Below are 24,000 nucleotides of genomic sequence, written 5' to 3'. Positions count from 1 at the left end.
CCAGCTATGGAGGGTCGGCCCCTCCTCTGCTCTCCTGCCAAGTGTAAAGGTCAAATCAGTATCACGGAAATGTAATTAGAAATCAATCTAATTCAATAGGTCAAGTGGGTATTGGGTAACAGTTGAGGTATTAATTAAACAAGCAGGTAAAGCACAAAGTCCAGATGAAGGGATGTAGAATACAGAGTTCAGTTGGGGCGGGGTGATTAATCTTATACCACAGAGCAAGAAGCCTTTCAGTGGCGGGGGCTTTGAAGGTTTAATGGTGTTTACAGGGGAGCTGTAAATCACGGGGGTTAATGAAGGAGTCGAGGCGGAGGCCATTTTGATTTCCCGATGTCCCAGATACGTTCGCCTTCCTCCATCTTGCTTGGAGCCGTGTCAGAGCTGCGCGTTGCTAATTAAAGAAACATTTTTCTGACCGTATTGTTCTTCAGATAAACCACCCCTAAGGGTCTCTCTTTAGTGCCGGGTGAAATGTGATAATCTGTTGCGCAAAATGAGCAAAATGCTGTTTATTCTGAATAAAGCTTCTTATCTGATCTTATCTGAGCAGGGTACAGTGGGAAGCGGGGTCCCACAGGGATCCGCCCTGGGTCCGCTGCTCTTCCTCATTTACAGAAATGACCTTGGCAGGGTCATTAAATTTGCAGATGATACAGTACAGTACAGTTTTGAATCTGTTGAAGTGATCGAAGAAGATTTAAACAGAATCCCGGAATGGGTGGAAACATGGAAAATTAAATTCAACATAGCTAAATGTAAAGTTCTACATGTGGGGAAATAAAAAGATAAGGCAGGACCACTTCATGGGGGATTGGAAATTGGAGTGCCCTGAATTTGAAAAAGACTTATAGTAGTTGATCAAAGCCTTTCAGGTTTTAGTCACACCAGCACTTATTCATGCTGTTGCAGTTAAATCGACCAACAGCATGCTGAGATATATAGCCCAATGTATTCCGAATAAATCTAAGGAAGTTATACAATACCTTTGGCTGTCCACACTTGGAGTACTGTGTGCCGTTCTTTCGCTAGTGTTATTTAGGGATACTGTTAAACACGTAAAGTCACATTGTAACCTCCATACAGTCCAGAGGAACACCTGTACAGGTATAAACTCTTCCAGTCCTCTGTGTAGGAATGTTCTATTGGCCCATTGAAGCAGGGTTGAGTGCAGACCTTCTCAGGCATCCCTGTACAGTGATGATTGAAGAGTGGACAGAGGTTTAATAATTCTCGCCCCGTGTGTTTGCCCATGCTAAATCGGGCCTGCTCAGATATACGGCCAATGCGCTGGGGGGCCGGGGGGGGGGTTTCTCCCTGATTTACGGCCCCTCCTCTCTTCATTCCTCACCTGCGTGCGCTCCTCGGAAGCGCACGGCTTGCGTGAGGGACAGGGGGAGCGGGGAAGGGTCACGGTGTTGTCTCGATCGCCGGCTTTCAGCGTTTCAAGGCCGGTGCATCATCAGCTGTGCCTCGTGAGAAACGTGGATCACCTAAGCGCTGTTCCCTCTCTCTCTCTCTCTCTCTCCCTCTTTATCTCTCCCTCTTTATCTCTCCCGCTTTCTCCCTCCCCCTCTTCTCTATGCTGTGTTTACTTTGCCGTAAAGGAGCGTATGCAATCTCGTGATTTGAGGTTTGCGGTCACGTCACACAGTATCTCCCTGGAATGCACAGGCGACTCCCACTGCTGTAGTGGCCGTGATAACTGCAGCGTGTTGTGTTCGTGAGCAGCTGTTCAATGCCGTCACCGGGTCTGTGTGCGTGGCGGCCATTTTGAATCACACATCGTGCTCGTCACACATCCGAGGGACGGAACGTGTGAACATGACTGATCAGTCCTGTGACCCCGAGATGATCTCTCCGTGGCTGAGACTTGGGGGGGGGGGGGGTGTTAGGGGTGTTAGATCCGTAGCCTCGTGTTGGGGGGGGTTTGACTGCCGACTGCTGGTTCGAGTCCCTCATGGGAATGTCGGGATGCTGACCTGAATCTGGAGAGATGAAGTCGGGTCCCTATATTAAAAACGACAGAAAATAAGAAAACGATTCGTGCCGTTGGGCCCTTGAGCAAGGTCTTTAACCTCAGAAAACACCTTACCCCTGCTCTCTCTCACTCTCACTCTCTCCTGACTTGCAACTGTTCTCTCTGGCGTTTCTCCCTGGGCGTCCTCGCAAAAGACAAATACGTTCTCAGCGAGTGGACCTTCCCTGGGTAATTAAAGTGCTTCAAAAATAATGAGAAATCTGCTCCGATCTTTGTCGGTGGGTCGTGAGATGAAATGTAAGAATGGTGAGATTTCTCTCCCTCCCCCCCTGGTGACGTACTTCATATGAACTCTGCTGTTCTCTTGTGTTTGTAAAATCACCCCCCCCACCCCTTCCTCTCCCCCCCCCAGGTTGATTTCCTGTGGCGCAGTGATGCGGCCCTACGTGGAGGCCAACATATCCCACAAGTCCCACACCACCATCAAGTACTTCCTGAAGATGTGGAGCAGCGTGAGCGAGACGCTCATCTTCATCTTCCTGGGCGTGTCCACGGTGGCCGGGCCGCACCACTGGGACTGGATCTTCGTCACCGTCACCGTGCTGCTCTGTCTCATCGCCCGCGTGCTGGGTGAGTCGCCCGCGGTTACCGACCCGCCGCTCGCATCGGCCAATCACTAAGCCCGTCGGCCTCTCCTGTCGACCAATCACGAAGCTCATCGGTCTGTCACATCGACCAATCACGAAGCTCATTGGTCTGTCACATCGACCGATCACGAAGCTCATCGGTCTCTAATATGGACCGATCACAAAGCTCATCAGTCTCTCATATCGACCGATCGCGAAGCTCATCGTTCTCTCGTATCAGCCAGTCTCTAAGCCCATTGGTCTCTCATATCGGCCAATCGCTATTGCTGGCGGCTGAAATCAGTGGAGTTCTAGAACACTGACTTTTCTTCACTGACCGAATAAAAAAAAATAAAATAAAAAAAATGTAATAAATAAAATAAACATTCCAACATTTTCACTGAGTTCACTCTGTCCACAGAAGAGCCCAGGTTATGGAGAGTGCAGGTGTGGCACGAATACAGTAGCAAGAAACAATTGCAGTGTAGTGTACACACCGGGAGGGGAAGTGGGGGCGGGAGAGTGAGAGATGAGCTGGCAGGATTGCAAAGACCGTTTCTTCACTGCGAGGCGGGTCATGCCCGGAAGTTGTATTACATTTCACACACAACGATTAGTAATAGCATGACTGTGTTCCTTTTATCTCTTCATGATAAATCACACATTTATTTCTTTGAATGATTGTGCAGTCTGCCATTTGGACCAGTCCGGGAGAAACCGGTTCCGTGCATCACTAAGTGCCCTTCAGCTGTGGGATAAGAATTATAGGCCATTTCAGCAAATGTTGCAGTAACCTCATTGCACTACGCATTTTTCACATCCAACCTGGCAACCCCACTCACCCTCCCCCCCCCATCAGGGACAGCTACGGAGATTTATCTGTATTAAAATTAGCTCTGGTGCCTCTTAGCTACGCTGACTGTTTATTCACCTTTTCAGACGAAATGCCACCTGTCACACGCTGGTGATTCCTCATTGCGTCAGGCTCTCCTAAGAAAACTGCGAGGTGGTTTTAGCTGAAAAGCACGGTTGTGAAAATGGCACGAACACAACGGGCCACGTTCCACGCTTTAGGCTTCGATTAAATTCCTTTCAGTTTTCACTCTCCTTCGAATACTTCACGTTCCTGTTTTTAATACCGAGAAACAAGCCCCCCGGGATTAGTACGGTGTGATCAGGACGCGTGTTGCGGCCTAACTCTGTTTGATAAGCCGCGATTCACCCCGCAATGGAACATCATTCCTAACAACGTCGGTTCCTAAATAGCCTAGTAGGTCATCGCATAAAAAAACTCACACACAAAGTTTTAATCGTTTAAAAGCAATACATGAAAGTATTTGTCGGCATGCTGTATAGACTTGCGAAGCCCATCTATAGAGTTTGTGTACGGCTGTGGGTCTATTGTTCTATACTAACTATCTCTATGCTAACCACAGTGTTGACACAGTAGCCCCAGGATACCGACATGCTTTGGTTGAGACTTGCACACGGTGTGCACGGTTGGCGTGCTTCGGTTAAAAAGTAGTTTTCTGTGAAAACCATGCACAACAAGGTCCGTGGATGTTCACGAGTAATCGCGTCGTTATATTTGAAAAGCGCTTTGAGTGCTATATTTTTTTGCCGCTTTGAGTACCACAAAGAGTTGAAATGTTGGCCCTTTTGAGTGAGTGAGTGAGTGAGTGAGTGAGTGAGAGAGTGAGAGAGTGAGAGAGTGAGAGAGTGAGAGAGTGAGAGAGTGAGAGAGTGAGAGAGTGAGAGAGAGGTGCGCTGTGTCAGAGCTGCAAACCTGCCGCCTCTCCAGGAACCTGCCTGGATGGATAGATGGTACTTTGTGTCAGTGGAAATACAGCGTCATTTTATTTACAGCTGAACCACCCCTCTAACTGAATGAATGCCTCTGTTTTAGTTCGGTTGAGAAAAACTTAATGGTGGCCGCGTTCCCTTATTTATCCTGCCGCGGAATGTCACTCAAACTGTCCCCGTCGACTTTAAATTCAAATTCATAACGGATTCATTAGCATAACAATCGCTATGATTTATGTAAGCACAAAGCCAATAATGCTAACGGCACAATCGGCAAAATGTCAAAGAGACTCGGGACCTGTGTGATAATCAGGCGGTAAAATACAGTCATGTTTAGGCTACATGAATGAAAGTGAGAGAGAGACATAAATAATTTCTTATAACTTCTCCTGGAGTGCTGTCTATGTCCAGATTGTGTCACCGTGATTTGAGGAGTTTTCTAGAGATCCCCTGAAGCGCTCCCTGATACAGTGGACCTCAATGGCGCTGACACTTGTGGGGCTCAAAGCCCAAAAAACATACTGTCCAGGAATAATTCAACTCAAAATAATTCAGACCTTCGCACACTTCAATCTTGGTCCAGCTTTATTACATAATCATGGAGAGATTGTGAGAGAGTGAGAGAGTGAGTGTGTGAGTGAGTGAGGTTTATTTTTAATGTTATGCCTCTTTGAAGAACTTCTCTGGAAAGTTGCTATATATATATATATATAAAAACTTTAATTTACTGTAGTCCCTAACCCTAACCTCTCCACGTCCTCTGCTCAGAGTGAGTGAGTGAGTGAGTAATACGGTGACCTTTTGTTTTTGCAGGTGTGATCGGGTTGACGTACTTCATCAACAAGTTCCGCATCGTGAAGCTCACCACGAAGGACCAGTTCATCGTGGCGTACGGGGGCCTGCGGGGGGCCATCGCCTTCTCCCTGTGCTACCTGCTGGAAAAAGAGGATTTCCCCGAGAGGGACATGTTCCTGACGGCCATCATCACCGTCATCTTCTTCACCGTCTTTGTGCAGGTGAGCGTTCGAGCGCTTTTCTGTCTCGCGCCAGCGCTTTGTAACGACAGTGTGTCGCTTGAGCTGCCGGCTTTATCCGAAGTGACTCGCAGTTGGTTAGACTAAGACGGGGGACAATCCCCCCCCCAGGAGCAACGTGAAGTTAAGGGCCCAACGGCTGTGTGTAAGTCCAGCATTAGAAACGTACGTGTTGTTTTTGACCGGTCCGTGTCAATTCTGATCAGCGTATTCAGATGCTGACTCGTGCTCGTTATTTCCAGCCGAGGGACGTCGTTAAGCCGTTTAATGAGAGATTTCTCTGGCCTTCTGAGTCCGGACCCGCCCGGCAGACGATTATCCGCGTCTTTGTCTCCTCACGACGGGACCGCTCCGTGCCCTTTTTACACGCCTCACTAAATCCTCTCGGAGACACTGGCGGCTCTCCGTAATGGTCCCACATCGCGGCCGTCTTAGCCTCGCTTGAGCGGCTTCCCATCAGACCGGCAGATTCAGGACCGATTTTCACATTCCTGTCGGCACGTAGAGGGCATTGTACGGCCAGAAGCCTGCCTATGGTACTCATACATGGAGAGCTCTTACTACACGCACACGCACGCACACGCACGCAAACACACACACACACACACACACACAGACACACACACACGCACGCACGCACACACACACACACGCACGCAAACACACACACACACACACACACAGACACACACACACGCACGCACGCACGCACACACACACACACACATGCACGCACACAGACACGCACACACAAGCACAAACACACACACGCACGCACACACACACACACACACACACACATGCACACACACACACACACACTCACGCACGCACACACACACAGACACGCACACACGCACACACACACACACACACACACAAACGCACGCACGCATGCACACACAGACACACACAGACATACACACACACACACACCCACAGACACACACACACACACACACACAAATGCACGCACGCATGCACGCACGCACACACACTCTCTTATACCAGCTGCAGACATGGGCCTGGATCCCAGGGCTTGGTCTTTGTGTTTATGTTTCTGCTTTCATGTTTTTTATGCCTGTTTTTAATTTTAATGTTATGCCTCTTTGAAGAACTTCTCCTCTGGAAAGTTGCTATATATAAATAAACTTTAATTTACTGTAGTCCCGAACCCTAACCTCTCCACGTCCTGTGGTCAGCTCTCTGTGTTAACATGGTCAGCTCTGTGTTAACATGGTCAGCTCTCTGTGTTAACATGGTCAGCTCTCTCTGTGTTAACATGGTCAGCTCTCTCTGTGTTAACATGGTCAGCTCTCTGTGTTAACATGGTTGGCCCTCTCTGTGTTAACATGGTCGGCCCTCTCTGTGTTAACATGGTCAGCTCTCTGTGTTAGCATGGTCAGCTCTCTGTGTTAACATGGTCAGGGCTCTGTGTTCACATGGTCAGCGCTCTGTGTTAACATGGTCAGCTCTCTGTGTTAACATGGTCGGCCCTCTCTGTGTTAACATGGTCAGCTCTGTGTTAACATGGTCAGCTCTCTGTGTTAACATGGTCAGGGCTCTGTGTTAACATGGTCAGCTCTCTCTGTGTTAACATGGTCAGCTCTGTGTTAACATGGTCAGCTCTCTGTGTTAACATGGTCTGCGCTCTGTGTTAACATGGTCAGCTCTCTGTTAACATGGTCAGCTCTCTGTGTTAACATGGTCAGCTCTCTGTGTTAACATGGTCAGCTCTCTGTGTTAACATGGTCAGCTCTCTCTGTGTTAACATGGTCAGCTCTCTGTGTAAACACAACACCAAAATAGCTATTTTTTTTAATAAGGATGATTTGAGAAGCTCAAAAACATGAGACATATGTGCGGGGGCCTTTAATCTGCTGGGGTGGCATGGAAACGGACTTCCACACCCAGTCTCACAGCTCCCAGGGCCGTCGTTCTGAGCTTTGTGGGCCAGGGATGTGGCTTCTGTGTGTGCTGTTTTATTGCTGTTCCGTAATATAGGGCATGAACATATTCCGTCTGTTTCCAGTGGCTTGGGATTTAATGCAATTCACCCGTTTTTTATTGAATTAATGTCCTGCCGTTGTTGCAAAATGTCAACGTTTCGCAGAAAAACACATTCCCTTCGAGTAGCGGCCGCCACCGGCTCATCGGAATTAAGTCCTTCCCGCTTCGGAAATGCCGTCTCAGGAGAGCCGGTGTGTGTCAGGAGACGGACATAATCCCAAATGACACCGGAACCAGAACCAGCAGTGAAAGGGAGCCTGCTTCTCCCTGTAACGCAGGCCTGAGGAGTGATTCATTCAGCATCTTAAAGCTTTTACTGAAACTGCCAGCTCTCTCGAGAGGATCCTGCTGCCGCTTGTTCCACTGGAGCTTGTGTGTGTGTGTGTGTGTGTGTGTGTGTGTGTGTGTGTATACAGTGGGAGCAATAATTATTTGATCCCTTGCTAATTTTGTAGGTTTGCCCACTTACAAAGAATGGGCACAAAATCAGCAAGGGATCAAATAATTATTGCTCCCACTGTATATGTGTCTGTGTTCGCACGTGTGTGTGTGTGTGTGTGTGTCTCTTGTCTGTGCTGGCCTGCATGCTTCAGTGTTCGTGTGTGTCTGTGTGTGCATGTGTCTGTGTCTGTACGTCTGTCTGTCTGTGTGTGTGTCTGTGTGTGTGTCTGTGTGTGTGTCTGTGTGTGTGTCTCTGTGTGTGTGTCCGTGTGTGTGTCCGTGTGTGTGTCCGTGTGTGTCCGTGTGTGTCCGTGTGTGTGTGTCCGTGTGTGTCCGTGTGTGTCCCTGTGTGTGTGCGGACACTTGCGCTTACTCAGCTGCTGTCCAGTAAGAGCCGCTGATCTCATTGACTTTGAAGAAGACGTCAGGATGATTGAGCTGAGAGAGAATGAAAAAGACCAGCCCCCCCGCACCCCTCCCCTCCCTCCCTCCCCTCCCTCCCTCCCTCCCCTCCCCTCCCTCCCTCTCTCCCTCTGCCTGTGGCCCACCCTCCCCTCAGGTCTGTTCCTAACTCAGGCCTCGTTCTAAACCTGATTGAGTCCCCAGCCTGCAGCATTACCCACATTCCCCGTTTGCACACCAGGGGCGTAGCAGTCGTGCTGTTCTGTGCGTACCCTCCTCTGGTACCGCTGCTCCGGTACCGCTGCGCTCCGGTACCGCTGCGCTCTGGGCTCCAGCTTCACTGTGTCGTGCAGTGCTTAGAGAACTGGGCTTGACTTAGAGGTTGCAGTTTAAAATCCCCGGTGGGACACTGCCATTGTACCAATATGTTGTTATTTTGTGGGAAATGCTTCAGTTTTTTTCTTTCTTTCTTTCTCTCTCTCTCTCCTGCAGTTTCAAGGCATAATGATCCGCCCACTGGTGTGTGTGTGTGTGTGTGTTTGTTTTCTCACACTCTCTCCTGTGGTTCAGGGCATGGCGATATGGCCGCTGGTGTGTGTGTATCTGGTAGAGGTGTCTGTGGTGTGTGTGTGTGTGTGTGTGTGTTCTCACACTCTCCTGTGGTTCAGGGCATGGCGATATGGCCGCTGGTGTGTGTGTCCGGTAGAGGTGTGTACGCGGTGTGTGTGTGTGTCTGGTAGAGGTGGGTGTGTGTGTGTGTGTGTGTATGTTCTCACACTCACACTCTCTCCCCTGCGGTTTCAGGGTATGACGATCCGCCCACTGGTGGACCTCCTGGCTGTGAAGAAGAAACAAGAAACCAAGCGCTCCATCAACGAGGAGATCCACTCTCAGGTACACACACACACACACGCACGCACACACGCACGCACGCACACACACGCACGCACGCACACACACACACACACACACACACACACATGTACCACTTACACAGACACACACACACGCGTACCACTCACACATACACACACACACACATGTACCACTCACACATACACGCACGCACGCACGCACGCACACACGCACACGCACACACACACACACACGTACCACTTACACAGACACACACACACACACACACATGTACCACTCACACATACACACACGCGTACCACTCACACATACACACACACGCGTACCACTCACACATATGCACACACACACACACACACACACACACACACACATACACTCACACCTACTCTGCATATACACACACACACACGCACACACACACACACACGCGTACCACTCACACATATGCACACACACACACACACGCACACACTCACACACTCACACCTACTCTGCATATACACACACACACACACACACAAACGCCGATTTGTTAGAAGAATATTTCCCTCTACCATTCAGAATCTCATTTATTGTCTTAGTGGCAAAGTCCATTTTAATGCTTCTTATTCTTCAGTGTTTGTAAAACTCTGTGGAAATGTGCTTGGAATGGGAAGCTTTGACTGCCTGAGGCAGAGTGTGTGTTATCACACCTGGCCGTCCAGCCTGGCCTTTCACAGAAACCCTTCCGCACGCTACTCCTCCGCACACCCCCGAGGTGCTTTCTCCCGGGAGCACATCCGCGTCCCTGAACGCTTCTGACCCGACCGCCCAATGAGCCGCCGTCGTTAGGAGGAGGCGCTTAATTACTCCTCTACTGCTCCTCTCCTCAACTACTCTCCTCCTCTCTTCTCCTCCTCTCCACTCCTCAACTCCTCTCCTCCCCTCCTCCCCTCTCCTCCTCTCCCGGCCCTTCTCACGGCTGTGTGTGACGCGCTCAGACCTGGGTCTCATATGTAACTGTTCTGGATTCAGATCATTTTCTACGCTTCACTGCGCTCGTCTGGTGCATTGGAACCTGTGCAATGCTGTCAAAAAGTGCAAACCCTGCCTTCTGGGTTTTGTCAGTTGCACTATGCAAGATCAATGGAGCGCAGATAAATATTTCAGTCCAAAACAATGACATTTTTGATGCAGGTCTGCAGGTGATGTTCAGAAATCTTGTGTTCAGAGCGGTTTGCGGCTAACGTGGAGCACGCAGTTATTTAGCTCACGCTTTACTCCAAAGCTACTTGCAGTTGATTAGACTAAGCGGGGGACAATCCCTCCTGGAGGGATGTGGGGTTAAGGGCCTTGCTCAAGGGATCGACATTATTACATTAATGGCATTTGGCAGACGCTCTTATCCAGAGTGACATAGAGTTGATTAGACTAAGCAGGAGACAATCCTCCCCTGGAGCAATGCAGGGTTAAGGGCCTTGCTCAAGGGCCCAACGGCTCTGCAGATCTTATTGTGGCTTATCTGTGGCTTATCTTATTCAAACCCCCGACCTTGCGTGTCCCAGTCATGTACCTTAGCCACTACTCTACAGGCGCAGTTGTCTTATCAGGCTGCGGATGCCCCCGGGCTGGTTTCCTGTTGTCGGTTTCCGTGCATCGATTCTGCAACGCGTTGGGCTCTGCCTATCGCCGCGCTGATCCATGCAAATGAGATGTTTTCCGCGGTTTGTTGTGAAATGATTTCGAAGCTGTTTGTTCGGACCCGTTCTACCCGTTTAAACCGGACTGGCCCCCTGCCCGTGTCTTCCAGGAAAAGCCGCTCTGCCGTTGCCGTGGATTCCAGAGAGCCAATTCTCTCTGTCATCTCCTCGTGCGTCACCGCTGAAGCACAGAGACAAATGAGGAGTGCGGTTTAATCATGTCGGCAATGTAGCGTAGTGGTTAAGGAACATGACTGGGACCCGCGAGGTCGGTGGTTCGATCCCCGGTGTAGCCACAATAAGATCCGCACAGCCGTTGGGCCCTTGAGCAAGGCCCCTAACCCTGCATTGCTCCAGGGGAGGATTGTCTCCTGCTTAGTCTAATCAACTGTATGTCGCTCTGGATAAGAGCGTCTGCCAAATGCCATTAATGTAATGTAATCGTGAGCACGTTACCGAATTTACCGCATCTTGTTAGTAGTGTGAGTTTGACTTTTTAGCGGCCGTTAATGACCAGATGTTGAGATGACAGTGTTGTCTTTTCACCTCATCCTCCTTGCAAACTCTCTCTAAAAAAGCGTTTATTCTCCGGGCCTTATCTGCACAGTGGGTGCGAAAGTGAACACGTTTCGGAACGAGGAGAACACGGACCCACGTCTGATCGTACGCTCTGCGCTCCCAGCATGCAGTGCGGTGGCTTTGCGATGGTCTTCAGTAGCGCCTCTCCTGGTGATGACCACACCGCCCCACACCACAGCAAGGCCACTGTCGCTGTTACCAATCACACAAAAGCACATCACACTTGTATTTACGTTTTTTCCAGAATTTTGCCATGAAATTTGAGGCAGGAAAAACTGTACGCAGGAAACACCTTTGTTTGGTTGCCGCGGCGTTAAGCTTACCTTGTGTGACCTCCCCACCTGTATTGACCGAGGGTGGGGGGGAGGGGGGTTGTTATGTAGCTTACCTCACCCCTCCCGGAAAGGTCACCTCGCTCCGCCCGTGGAGTCACCGCTGGCTCCATTTGCAAGTAAAATGGCCGCCTGATTGATGTGGAGCGCTGAAGGATTCCTGCGGCTTCACAACTGCCCTCACATGCTCTCACACACACACACACGATCACACACACACACACACACACACACACACTCTCTCTCTCACACACACACACACACACACACACACACTCACACACACACACTCTCTCTCACACACACACACACACACACACACACTCTCTCTCCTGAATACAAATACACACACACGATCACACACACATGCTTACACACACTCACCCTCACACACACACATACACACACACGCACTTACACATACACACACTCGCACGCACACAGGCATACACACACGCTCACACACATGCTCACACGCGCACACACACACACACACACACACACAGAGCAGGGCCTGTTTCTATTAATACCATGCGCACAGTGATGGAAGAACGGCGCTTCATTAAGCTAATGATAGGCACAGCTCTCATAATAATATTATCAGTGACCTGCTGATCTGAACCAGTCATCGCGTTCTGCTGGGGAAAGCACAACATAATGGGCCCAAACGAGTCCATGATGGACAGCTCGTCATTAGCTCCCCCCACTGCGCGGTTTCGGAAATTTAGCGGACGCTGATATACACGGCCACTGACACTCCCTAATGTTCTTTTAACCCTGTAAGGTGTGAGGTCACAAATGCGATTAGAGCGTTCTTGACTGTACCTTCTAATGCTGATGTCACAATTACTTGGTAATGGAGTTCAGGAACTACTTTTCAAAGTCTTAAACTCCACTCTTCCCCTTTTACATAGTTTGAATATTTATGAACAGGCCGAGTACCTTGGGTATTATTAACCCTATAATGTGCATGACATCACAAATACTATGTGACTAGAGTGTTCTTAACGGAACATTCTAATGCTGATGTAACAATCAGCACTGGCGATTGGAACATTGAAAAGGCATTCTAGAATGTTCTAGATCCTGCTCCTCAGATGGTTAAAAACTCCACGCTATACAGGTGGGTACTTTATCGTCAGGCTGTGCGGCCCTTCCTTAAGTGAGGATCAGATTCAAACCTGCAGCCCCTGCGGTAGTAATGCAGAGTTGCATAAGCGCTGTTCCGCAGTGCTGCCGTCTGATAACCTCCCCCCCCCCCCCCCACACACCACACACCACACACACCCACCCCACCCTGCGCTGGAGAGCCGCAGTCTCTCTGCGATAAGCCCTGTGACTCACCGACGCGACCGGCCAAGAGCAGGCTGGGATCCAGCACTGCAGCGCTCCGCTCTGCATCGCCACCTTCAGGCCAGGCCATGCAACAACCCACACCACCCCCCTTAACCACCACTGCTCCTGGAGAAAATGAGAAACTATCTCATCAAACATTGCCACAATTCCACAATACGCTATCGGCACGCTTTCTGCAAACTTCCCTCCCATGAAAGAGAGGGCTCATAGCTGATCGCAGTGCATATTTATCTACTGCTTGCATGCGCTATTTACCCCCGTTATTGTCCTTTTGGACGCGGAGAGAATAGAGATTCTTCACAGATTGTCCTTTATGACATCTGCACTCTCTCTGCAAGCTTACCTCCCGCTAAGGCGGCGGCTAATAGCGGACAGCCGTGCATATTTTATGAAGGTCTCTGCTTTGCATGCGCACCCTGTTTTCTAGACGGCGCGTGGGGATATTTGGCCGATACTGTACACATCATTTTTACAGAACATCTGCCCCTCCCCCTCGGAAGAAGCTGCAGCTACAGAAGATTTGTGCTACAGTCCAAGCACCTAAATATTAGCACAGAAACTGCTGATGAGACCATAACGGTGAGAAACTGCAGTATAAAATAGTTTTGAGGGGAGAAAAGAATATAACTTTTTTTTGGAGCTTATAATAGACCTGGAGCAGTGGTGTGGTTAGCTGGCCTCTTCGGATGATGGTTACTCAGATGACAGTTGCCCGTATGACTGTTAGCCAGATGACAGTTGCCCGTATGACTGTTAGTAAGATGACAGTTGACAGGCCTAGTTTGACGTGACTTCCTGGACTGGAGTGTCTTCCTAATGAGGCCAACCAGAAAGCCTCTATAGGCTGATTATTATATATATTTATTAATGCATTTAATCAATTATCATTATTTTTTTTTAAAGGGATTACACATGTACTGTATGCCAGTGTCTGATATGTCAGTCCGTTTTACTTTACAAAATGGCCGCCATGTTGTGCTTCTCCGCGTTGCCTTTCTGCTGCAGAACGAACAGCATGTAGGAACGTGTACCGTGCATCTCTTTCGTATTTGTGTAAACAGGGGTGGGGAGGTTACTTGGAAGTGGACGTTTCCGGAGAAATTCCACTTCATTTATTATTTTAATCTCCTTAGGTTCGGTATCCGCATACTTGTCACCGCGGTTACGCTCGAGTGCCTGACAAAGCTCGGCGTATGAGGAAATGTGTTTATGTGTTCGGCGTATGAGGAAACGTTTGCGTGTCGCGGAGCCCGAGGCGGTGAGGGCTCGATGTCCCGCGTGTTTGATGTTCGCGGGCCTGCCCGTGTTCGCCGCTGTGTCATCGCCCGGGTAACGAGGTGTCGATGACTGCTTGTGATTTTAAACCAAACAAATCCGATAAGGCATCTCTTCTGTTGTCGACGAAATGCCACCCGTGTTATTTGTTGCCTTAATCTGGGCGGAAAGATATACTACCTGTAGGAATGCAGGTGATATGAAATCACACCTGCCCTGGAGATGAGCGGTGGCTTATCCGAAAAAAGGTCGGCGTGAGTGCTGGGTTTTTTGTTTTCGCCCAGCGCAAGGACTCCTCGTTCAGCTAGTTAGCTAATCGTGGTCTTTAAATCACGACCTTCATATGTAGAATCAGGAGTCGTGGTGCTGGATTAAAAACAAAACCCTGCACTCACGCCGACCTTTTTTGGATGAGGTTTGACTCCCTTCCTTTGGATGGTAAAACATCTCTGTGATAATGAGAAGCAGGGATAAGGGGAAGGCTATTACCGCCAGCGGATAATGAGGAAATGTGTAATCACAGGCGCATGTGGTGGCTGCAGCCCATCTGAAGAGCGTTTGTTTGTTTTCTGTGGAAGAGCGCTACTCAAACCAGTCAGAATATACCTGCCCCGGGTCCAGTACGTCATTGTTTTGGATTCAAATGCATTTCTGTGCTCGATTGATCTTGCCTGGTGCAATTGAGCCAACCAAGAGGACCAGAAGGTGTGGTTTGCACTTAATTTAATAGGTTCCAATACACCAAACAAGCTCAGTAAAGCGCATAGATAAGTATTTGAATCCAAAACAATTAAGTACCGTTACCCCTGTTAAATATGTTCATTACCTGTGTTAGTCATCATTACCTGTTTTTCAATGATCATTACCTGACAATGACCCAAGTCTGGAATATACGGAACGTTCCGGCGTTGCTACGGCTCCCAGGATAAGGAGTCTTCATGCTAACGGCTGCTTCTCTCTCTCTCTCTCTCCCTCTCTTTCTCTCTCTCTCTCTCTCTCTCTCTCTCTTTCCCTCTCTCAGTTCCTGGACCACCTCCTGACGGGCATAGAGGACATCTGCGGACATTACGGACATCACCACTGGAAGGACAAGTAGGTGAATCCGCCTGACCACAACATCTTCAGCTCAAGACTAGAATACAGCCAATTTTAGTCGTGTAAGACCGAAACGTGTATCACAGGTCTCTGAAACGGCAATGATGGGCCTCAAACACGCATCACAGCTCTGACATCTAATTCACTTGAGACTAAAATACGCCCATCCTTAGTCTTCTGAGACTAAAACAGGCATGACCATCCTCTGAATCCGTGTTAACGTGAGACCTATACGCTCATCATAACTCTGACGTTGGATTCGCTTCAGTCTAAAATGCACTGATATTTTGTCATGTGGGGCGGCACGGATGGTGCAGTGGGTAGCACTGCCGCCTCACAGCAAGGAGGTCCTGGGTTCGAATCCCCGTCGGACAGGGCCTCTCTGTGCGGAGTTTGCATGTTCTCCCCGTGTCTGCGTGGGTTTCCTCCGGGTACTCTGGTTTCCTCCCACAGTCCAAAGACATGCAGGTTAGGCTGATTGGAGAGTCTAAATTGCCCGTGGGTATGAGTGTGTGAGTGAATGGTGTGTGTGTGCCCTGCGATGGACTGGCGACCTGTCCAGGGTGTATTCCTGCCTTTCGCCCAATGTATGCTGGGATAGGCTCCAGCCCCCCTGCGACCCTGTTCAGGATAAGCGGGTTCAGATAATGGATGGATGGATGGATTTTGTCATGTGAGACTGAAAGCGTTCTGGCGTTCTCTGGAACTGTGGTAGGACACGAGCGCACATCGTAACTCTGCCTCTGGCTTCAGGCGAGACGGAAACATCCATCACTGCTCTGTCAGTGGTCATATAAAACCAATCCCTGTGAACACATAAGACTAAGAGCAAACCATTCACATTTATTAAAAGCAAGATCGTTCATATTCATGTGCATACATTGTTAATGTTCGCGTTAAGATTCCCGGCACATGGGTGTCTCGGTGGCGCAGCCTGTAGAGCACTGACCGCATGCTCATTGCGAGCCGCGACGTCGGCGGTTCGAATCCGACCGTCCGACATTTGTCGCATGTCTTTCCCTCTCTCTCGCTCCCATTCTTCCTGTCTCTCTATACTATACTGTCCAGTAAAGCTGAAAAAGATTCCCATCACATTATCGACACTGTATTCAAAGAGGGCTAAAATATGGTTCTGCTGTCATTACACTGTGTCCGTGTGTGACTAAATCTGTCAGCCAGCCTAACTCACCCCCCACAGCTGTTTCTGAACTATCGGTCAGTTATTCTAGCGTCTGTCGGCAGATCGTTTTTCAAACGCAGGGTGGGGTCGATGGAGCCCAACAGCTGCTCACGGAGAGCATGTATGTTACATGTGTGAAGAGAGCCGCACAAAAGGGCACTATGTGGGGGGCGTCGAGCATACATGGTTCAGGGACATTGGGCGGAGGGGGTGGGGGGTGTGAGGTTTAGATTGGGTGTGTTGGGGTGTGTTTAGCAGATGGTTCAAGGGAGGGTGATGAGTTGTTGGTTTTTGTACATGATACATGATCTCTCTCTCTCTCTCTCTCTCTCTCTCTCTCTCCCTCTCCCAGGTTGAACCGCTTCAATAAGAAGTACATAAAGAAGTGTCTGATCGCGGGAGAGCGCTCTAAGGAGCCTCAGCTCATTGCCTTCTACCACAAGATGGAGATGAAGCAGGCCATCGAGCTGGTAGAGAGCGGGGGAGGCGTCAAACTGCCGTCCAACGTCCCGTCGACCGTGTCCATGGCGTAAGTGCTCTTCCTCATCCCGTCTCCCTTGTCCTCATCTTCATCTCCCTCCTCCCATCTTCATCTTCCTCATCTCATCTTCCTCCTCTCATCTCCCTCCTCCCATCTTCATCTTCCTCGTCTAATTTTCCTCATCTTCATTTCCCTCCTCCCATCTTCATCTTCCTCATCTCATCTTCCTCCTCTCATCTCCCTCCTCCCATCTTCATCTTCCTCGTCTAATCTTCCTCATCTTCATCTCCCTCCTCCCATCTTCATCGTCCTCATCTAATCTTCCTCCTCCCATCTTCATCTCCCTCCTCCCATCTTCATCTCCCTCCATCATCTTCATCTTCCTCATGTCATCTTCATCTTCCTCATCTCATCTTCCTCCTCTCATATTCATCTTCCTCATCTTCATATCCCTCCTCCTCATCTTCAAAGGTCACAGTCTGTTGCAGGGGGAAAGTCACAGTCTGATAAGGGGTAAAAGTCACAGTGTGATACAGGGGGAAAGATTGCAGTTGTTTGGTGCCTTCTTGCATTCCCTTCCCCTTCCCCTGCTCCCGATTGGCTGAGCCTGCGCACCATGTGACCCGGGCCCGTTCTCCCCGCGCAGGAACATCCAGCCCAAGAAGCCCCCGGAGAGGGCGCTGCCCGACGTGTCCAAGGGCCGCGAGGAGGAGATCCGGAACATTCTCCGCACCAACCTGCAGAAGACCCGGCTCCGGGTGAGCAGCCCGCCAACACGGCCCCGCTCCTTCAAAATAAAAGTCACGGGAGACTCGTACAGGGTTTCCAAGTAGCTCACCGTCCTTGAATGGCTATGCAAAGGCTGGCAGAGATGTGGAATGTATGTTACGTATGTTACGTATGTTACGTATGTATGTTCTGGTTCTTTAAAAAGTCACGGGAGTGAGGTTTTCCTGAACTCCCTGCAATGGACTGTCAGTCACAGACTCGTTTGAATCCCAATCCGCAAAAAGCCAATGATTGGTTCACCCCAGTGAGTTTGTGATTCTGGAGCTCCTCCCATCACTAGCTGTGATGCAGTTTACTTCTGACCAATCGGCCCTTCAGCTGGCTAGCGTTATCCATGCCCCCTGCCCATGACCAGTACTGATCTGCTGCTGGTAGAATACACAGAGGTACGGTGTCCCCACAGGGACAAAATGTACTGAAATCTGTGTGCTTCTCCTTGCAGTGTCAGTCTCAAAGTTCTACAGGAATTCCCTTTATAGCGATAGAAAAATGTATTCGCCTTTTAAAATGTCATTGAAAAGTCATGGAAAAGTTTAATTGATACATAAAAAGCAGAGAGCACTGACAAGGTGCTTAAATTATTTTAAAAATTTTAATAATTATTATTATAATTATTTTATTTTTTGGTATCCCAGCCGGCTTATTTATGTACCATTCTTTTAATCCATTGATTTACTGTTTATATAATACTAATATAATATTTGCTATATTCCGTGTGGCGCATGAATCGTGTAAACAGAATTTCGTCTGCAGAGTGATCATTAAGTTGGATAATGTTAAATCAAATGTTGATTGGTTGGTTGGTTGATTGACATCCCCTCTGCCCCGCCCCCTCAGCTGCGCTCCTACAACAGATACACGCTGGAGAACGAGCCTTTCGAGGACGGCCTGACCGACCTGCTCGTCAAGAAGCAGAAGGTTAAGGAGATGGAGCAGAAGGTAAGCTGGGACCTGTAGTCTTTTTTTATAGGCCAGTGAGTGAACTACACTATGACCTCACTGTACTATGAGCCTGACCGGACTGCTCATAACCTTACAGCGCTATGAGCCTGACCAGGCTGCTCATAACCGTACAGAGCTATGAGCCTGACCAGACTGCTCATAACCTTACAGCACTATGAGCCTGACCAGGCTGCTCATAACCTTACAGCACTATGAGCCTGACCAGGCTGCTCATAACCTTACAGCACTATGAGCCTGACCAGGTTGCTCATAACCTTACAGCACTATGAGCCTGACCAGGCTGCTCATAACCTTACAGCACTATGAGCCTGACCAGGCTGCTCATAACCGTACAGCACTATGAGCCTGACCAGACTGCTCATAACCTTACAGCACTATGAGCCTGACCAGGCTGCTCATAACCGTACAGCACTATGAGCCTGACCAGGCTGCTCATAACCTTACAGCACAAGGAGCCTGACCAGGCTGCTCATAACCTTACAGCACTATGAGCCTGACCGGGCTGCTCATAACCTTACAGCACTATGAGCCTGACCAGGCTGCTCATAACCTCACTGTACTATGAGCCTGACCAGGCTGGTCTAAAGATGCAAAGGTCAATTTGACACACCATCACACAAATTGAAGTGCAATTGTCCAGATTCTCCAGAGAAGATGAAGCTTGCTGTGGTTGAGATAAATAATTATCCAAGGTCAAGCAAGTCAAGTTAAATTTTTTATTAAAGTTTTGAGAAGGTTGGTCATAACATTACTATCAGACAAACCCAGGTACACACAGCCTCACGGTGCTAAGACTGTTCTAAACAGCCATTCTGGCTCAACTCCAGGAGCCAAAATGGCGTAACTTCACGCAGTTTCCCCTCCCCTGTGGGGGTTTTCCTCTGCTATCGCTCTGCTCCCGAGTTTCCTCATTACGCAGCTGAGCTGATTATCTGGGCAGATTGGCTTAACTCGGGGGTGTGTTTGTGTCTGTTTTCCACTTTGGCTGATAACTTCACCTGGCCTTTCCTCTTCCTGGAAGGCCCTGATTTAACACCGCACCCGCGGGAGGGCGTGCTCCGGCCCTAACCCCCCGAGGAAGGCCCCTCGTTATCTGATCGCACGGATAAATGCGTGGTCTGAGGGAGAAACCGCTCTCTCTCTCTCTGCGGTCAGATCTGTGTTTCACTCTCGGCTAGACATTTTTGGGGGGTTTTTTTTATAATAATGACACAAATACACACATACCGACTGGTATTAAACTGGTATTATCAGAGAACCAGAAAAAAAACACTGCAAGATAAATAAAAAACAACAGATACAGAGGCTACACTCTTAAACAAATGGGTAAGTGAGCATCTAGACTGTTACACGACAAGATGGCGAGATATCCGGATGTTTTCTAGTCCCATTAGTTTCAGCGATTCCACATATTGTCTAAATTAATTTCAAGCGTTGTATGATTTTTTCTACGAGAGGCTTGGGTAAACTTGATTAAATGTTCTACTTATTACCAAGAATAAGCCCCTTGAGATAGTCTCTCGTTTTTTGGAAAAAAATCTCCATGGTGACCAAACAAACTGTCTCCATGGTAACCAACCCTGTTTTTTTTCTTTTTTAATTCTCCTTCCAGATGAAGAATTACCTGACCGTCCCGGCTGCGCCCCCAGACTCTCCCACCATGAACAGATCCCGGCTGGCTTCAGGTAGGTTCGGCCTGCCAAAGACTTCCTCCTTTCCTGGGTCAAGTCCTTTTTCTACGTTTGACTGAGCTTGCCTGGTGTATTGGAACCAATTCGAACCCTGCCCTCGGGTCCTCTTGGTTGGCTCAGTAGCACCAGGCGAGATCAGTCGAGCACAGAAAATTATTTTAATCCAAAACAATGACGTATTTATCCCATGTTCTTCCAGGGTTCTTCCAAGTTCACCGGGTGTTACCCCCTGGTATTGTTTAGTTTTTTTCGTCAGCATTAATGAATTAACTTGTGGGTGTTAACCCCTGGTATTGTGTTTTTGTTTTTGTTTTTGTCAGTATTAATGAATTAACTTGTGGGTGTTAACCCTTGGTATTGTTTTTTTTTTTTTTTGTCAGCATTAATGAATTAACTTATGCCATTCGTTTTTAATGATTGAAGTGTGTCTGTCTACCTGTCTGCCTGTCTATCTGTCTGTCTGCATGTCTGCATGTCTGTTTGTGTCTCTGTGTGTGTATTTGTGTGCGTCTGCGTGCGTGCGTGTGTATGCGTATGCGTGCATTTTTATGTGTGTGTGTGCTTGTGTATGCGTGTGCATGTGTGTGTCTGTATACATTATATTATATTATATTATATTATATTATATTATATTATATGATATTCTATGATATTATATTATATGTGTGTATGACCTCAGACCCCCAGGCGTACAGCTCCAAGCCGGACTCGGAGGACGTGCCCACCATCAAGGTGGACCTGGCCTCCCCGCAGTCCCCCGACTCGCTGAAGCTGGAGGACGAGCTGGCCAAGCAGGCCAAGGAGGCGCCCGAGGACCAGGGCCTGATGATGAAGGCCCCCTCCTCTTCCCAGGGCCCGCCCGACAAGGGCCTGAACGGCGGGAACGACCCCCAGCGGCTGCAGCGTTGCCTTAGCGACCCGGGCCCCAGCGCGGACGAGGACGAGGACGAGCCCTTCCTCCCGTAGCTCCTCCCACACGGGGGCGGGGCCAGAGCGGAGGGGCGGGGCTAAGCGGTGGAAGAGGACCGCCCCCTTTTCATTTGCATTTATTCCCTTTGGGTTGGAAAAAAAAAGTAAAAAAAAAAAAACAAAACAAAACAAAAAAAACTTCATAAAATAAAAAATCTACGAGCCAAACTTTGTTAAAGGACAAAGCGGCGGAGGTACCAAAACAATAACAAACGAAAAAAAGGAAGCGAAATAAGCCATTTATTTATCGTTTTCACTGTTTGTTTTGCGCATTCTTTGTTTTTGTGTGTTTGTTTTTAAAGCTTCTGATCTCTGTGGGTTAGGGTTTCTGCAGACGGACGGGGAAGAAGGGGAAGTGGTGGGCGAACAGAACTATGCATTGCCAAAGGACTGGACTCTTAGTCCATGGCGGTGTTCCCGGTTTATTTTTTTCGTTTATTTGTTTGTTTGTTTTCTTTTTCTTCCAAAGGCCTTTTCTTATGTGTTTGGGTTAGTTTTTTTTTGTGAGTTTGTTTTTTCAGGCAATCATTTTGCCGATCGTGTTAGTTTGTTTTTGTTTTTCTGTGCCGGTGGAGGTTGGAGGAGGAGGTACAAGGTTTTATTTTCTTTACAAGGTGCTTTTCCTTTCAGTCACAAGAATGGGAATCCTCCTGTTTTGTTCGCCTTCTGTTTGATCAGCCTTCACAAACACAAACACACACACACACACTCACATGCACACTCTCACACACACACAAACACACGTACGCACACTCACACACAGACACACACACACTTTCTTCTGCTCGCATTCCTACACAGACATACTCTGGCACACACATTCCCACACACAGACACACACATATATACTCACACACATGCACAGACACACACTCAGACACACATACTCTTGAACCCCCCCAACACACACACACACACACACACACACACACACCTGTCCTGATCTGGGGCTTTACACTCTCGTAGCAATATCAAGACAGGAGGATCACCCCAGAAGCCATTTTCTCCTCTTTTCTGCCTTGTGACCATACTGAACCCGTAATGCCATTGATCTATCGAGGCATCCACTCCATCCCACCGTGGGTTTGGTGCAGGTCTTCTGCGCCTCCACCACACCAGGGGGCGCTGTTTCTGTAGCCACTTTTCTGTAGCCGTTTCCATCTTCTCTCATCGATTCCCCCCCCGGTCAGTTTTCCCGGTTATCGGGGGCCCATTTTGTAACATTGGTTTGGTGTTTTTCATCCTCGGAGATGAGAAGCGTAGGGCGTTTATTCTCCGTTCTCCGCACGTTCGTATTTCCCCCCCCCCCCCCCGGGGTCTCTGCCCTTAATCTCACATCAGTCACCGCTCCCTCTTCAGCGCGGCTCGATCCGCGGCGTTCGTTTTTCACGTTTTTAACTCCTTTCATAGCGAGCGGGGCGAAGATGTAGCTGACCGCGCATCGTTTGTGTCAGACAGTAACGGTAAACTCCTCGACGGGACCTCAGTCTGGCCAGAGTGGGACCTCCATGCAGCTGATGCAGTTTCTAAACGTGAATATGCAAAAATATAAACAATATATATATATATATATTTAAACAAATATATGCATTTTCACATTAACTGTGAACAGACAATCACTGGCATACAGAGGGGAGATCTGCTAGGCCTCGTTCACGCTCAGAGTGTGCTAAGTAAATTTTGGCTTTTCACCTGGCTAACAGCCTCGGGCTGAATTTGACACTGGCGTTTAAATGAGGGTGTCGGATAACCTGATAGGTCTCCTACGCAGGAAGCAACTATATATAATATGGGAGTTTACTGTCATTTTTAATAATCATTTTTGCGCTTAGTTATGAAGGCCGTCTGGACGTCAACACAATCGACACGATTCTACAGTTGAGACCATGCAATATTAACTATGCAGTATACAGTGGGTTATATCGATATGTACAGATGATATATTATATAGATATGTACATATAGGACTTGTGAATATGGTTCCCTTTAAAGGTGTAATGTCTTCATGTTAACGGGGGGGGGTGGTGTTTTTAGGTAAAGGTTTTCTCTACTTCAACAGTAGACTTCGGAACGGGAGGGGCGTTACCACGGTTACTGGGTGTGTTCTAGGTGCTGATTTACACCCCAAAATATGAGAAACAAAAAAAACATCTGTTTCCACCTTTAAGGGACCGTGATGGCGTTTGTGTGTGTGTGTGCGTGTGTGCGTGTGTGCGTGTGTGCGTGTGTGTGTGTGTGTGTGTGTTTATGTGGAGGCCAGACCTTTTCGTGCCACAGTCAGGTGTCTGTCGTTTAGGAATCTAAGGGTCATCGCAGATATCACCGCAGGATAGATCTCTCAGTTATGAGGAAAAACCAAATCTGTTCAGCAAATACAAAAAAAAAAACAAAAGAAATGTACATATTCAGGTTCTTGTTGTGTTATGTTATTA

At 48.6% G+C, this 24,000-nt stretch overlaps 1 protein-coding gene across 1 annotated transcript in view; it reads left to right on the top strand.

The window, feature by feature from the left end:
* Positions 1 to 21,565, top strand: part of slc9a1a (solute carrier family 9 member A1a) — a 58,128-nt gene extending 36,563 nt beyond the window's left edge. Inside the window, exons 4-12 of the mRNA XM_061249434.1 lie at positions 2,397 to 2,614; positions 5,227 to 5,429; positions 9,105 to 9,194; positions 15,422 to 15,492; positions 17,028 to 17,204; positions 17,803 to 17,914; positions 18,783 to 18,884; positions 20,521 to 20,593; positions 21,279 to 21,565. Of these exons, the coding sequence (XP_061105418.1) occupies positions 2,397 to 2,614; positions 5,227 to 5,429; positions 9,105 to 9,194; positions 15,422 to 15,492; positions 17,028 to 17,204; positions 17,803 to 17,914; positions 18,783 to 18,884; positions 20,521 to 20,593; positions 21,279 to 21,565 (1,333 nt within the window). The remainder of the gene's footprint in view (positions 1 to 2,396; positions 2,615 to 5,226; positions 5,430 to 9,104; positions 9,195 to 15,421; positions 15,493 to 17,027; positions 17,205 to 17,802; positions 17,915 to 18,782; positions 18,885 to 20,520; positions 20,594 to 21,278) is intronic.
* The last annotated feature ends 2,435 nt before the right edge of the window (positions 21,566 to 24,000 follow it).

The sequence above is a fragment of the Conger conger genome, chromosome 1, assembly GCF_963514075.1.
Source record: "Conger conger chromosome 1, fConCon1.1, whole genome shotgun sequence".
Classification (NCBI taxonomy): Eukaryota; Metazoa; Chordata; class Actinopteri; order Anguilliformes; family Congridae; genus Conger; species Conger conger.
The sequence above is the reverse complement of the archived record's forward strand: the minus strand, read 5'-3'. Positions and strand labels throughout refer to the sequence as shown.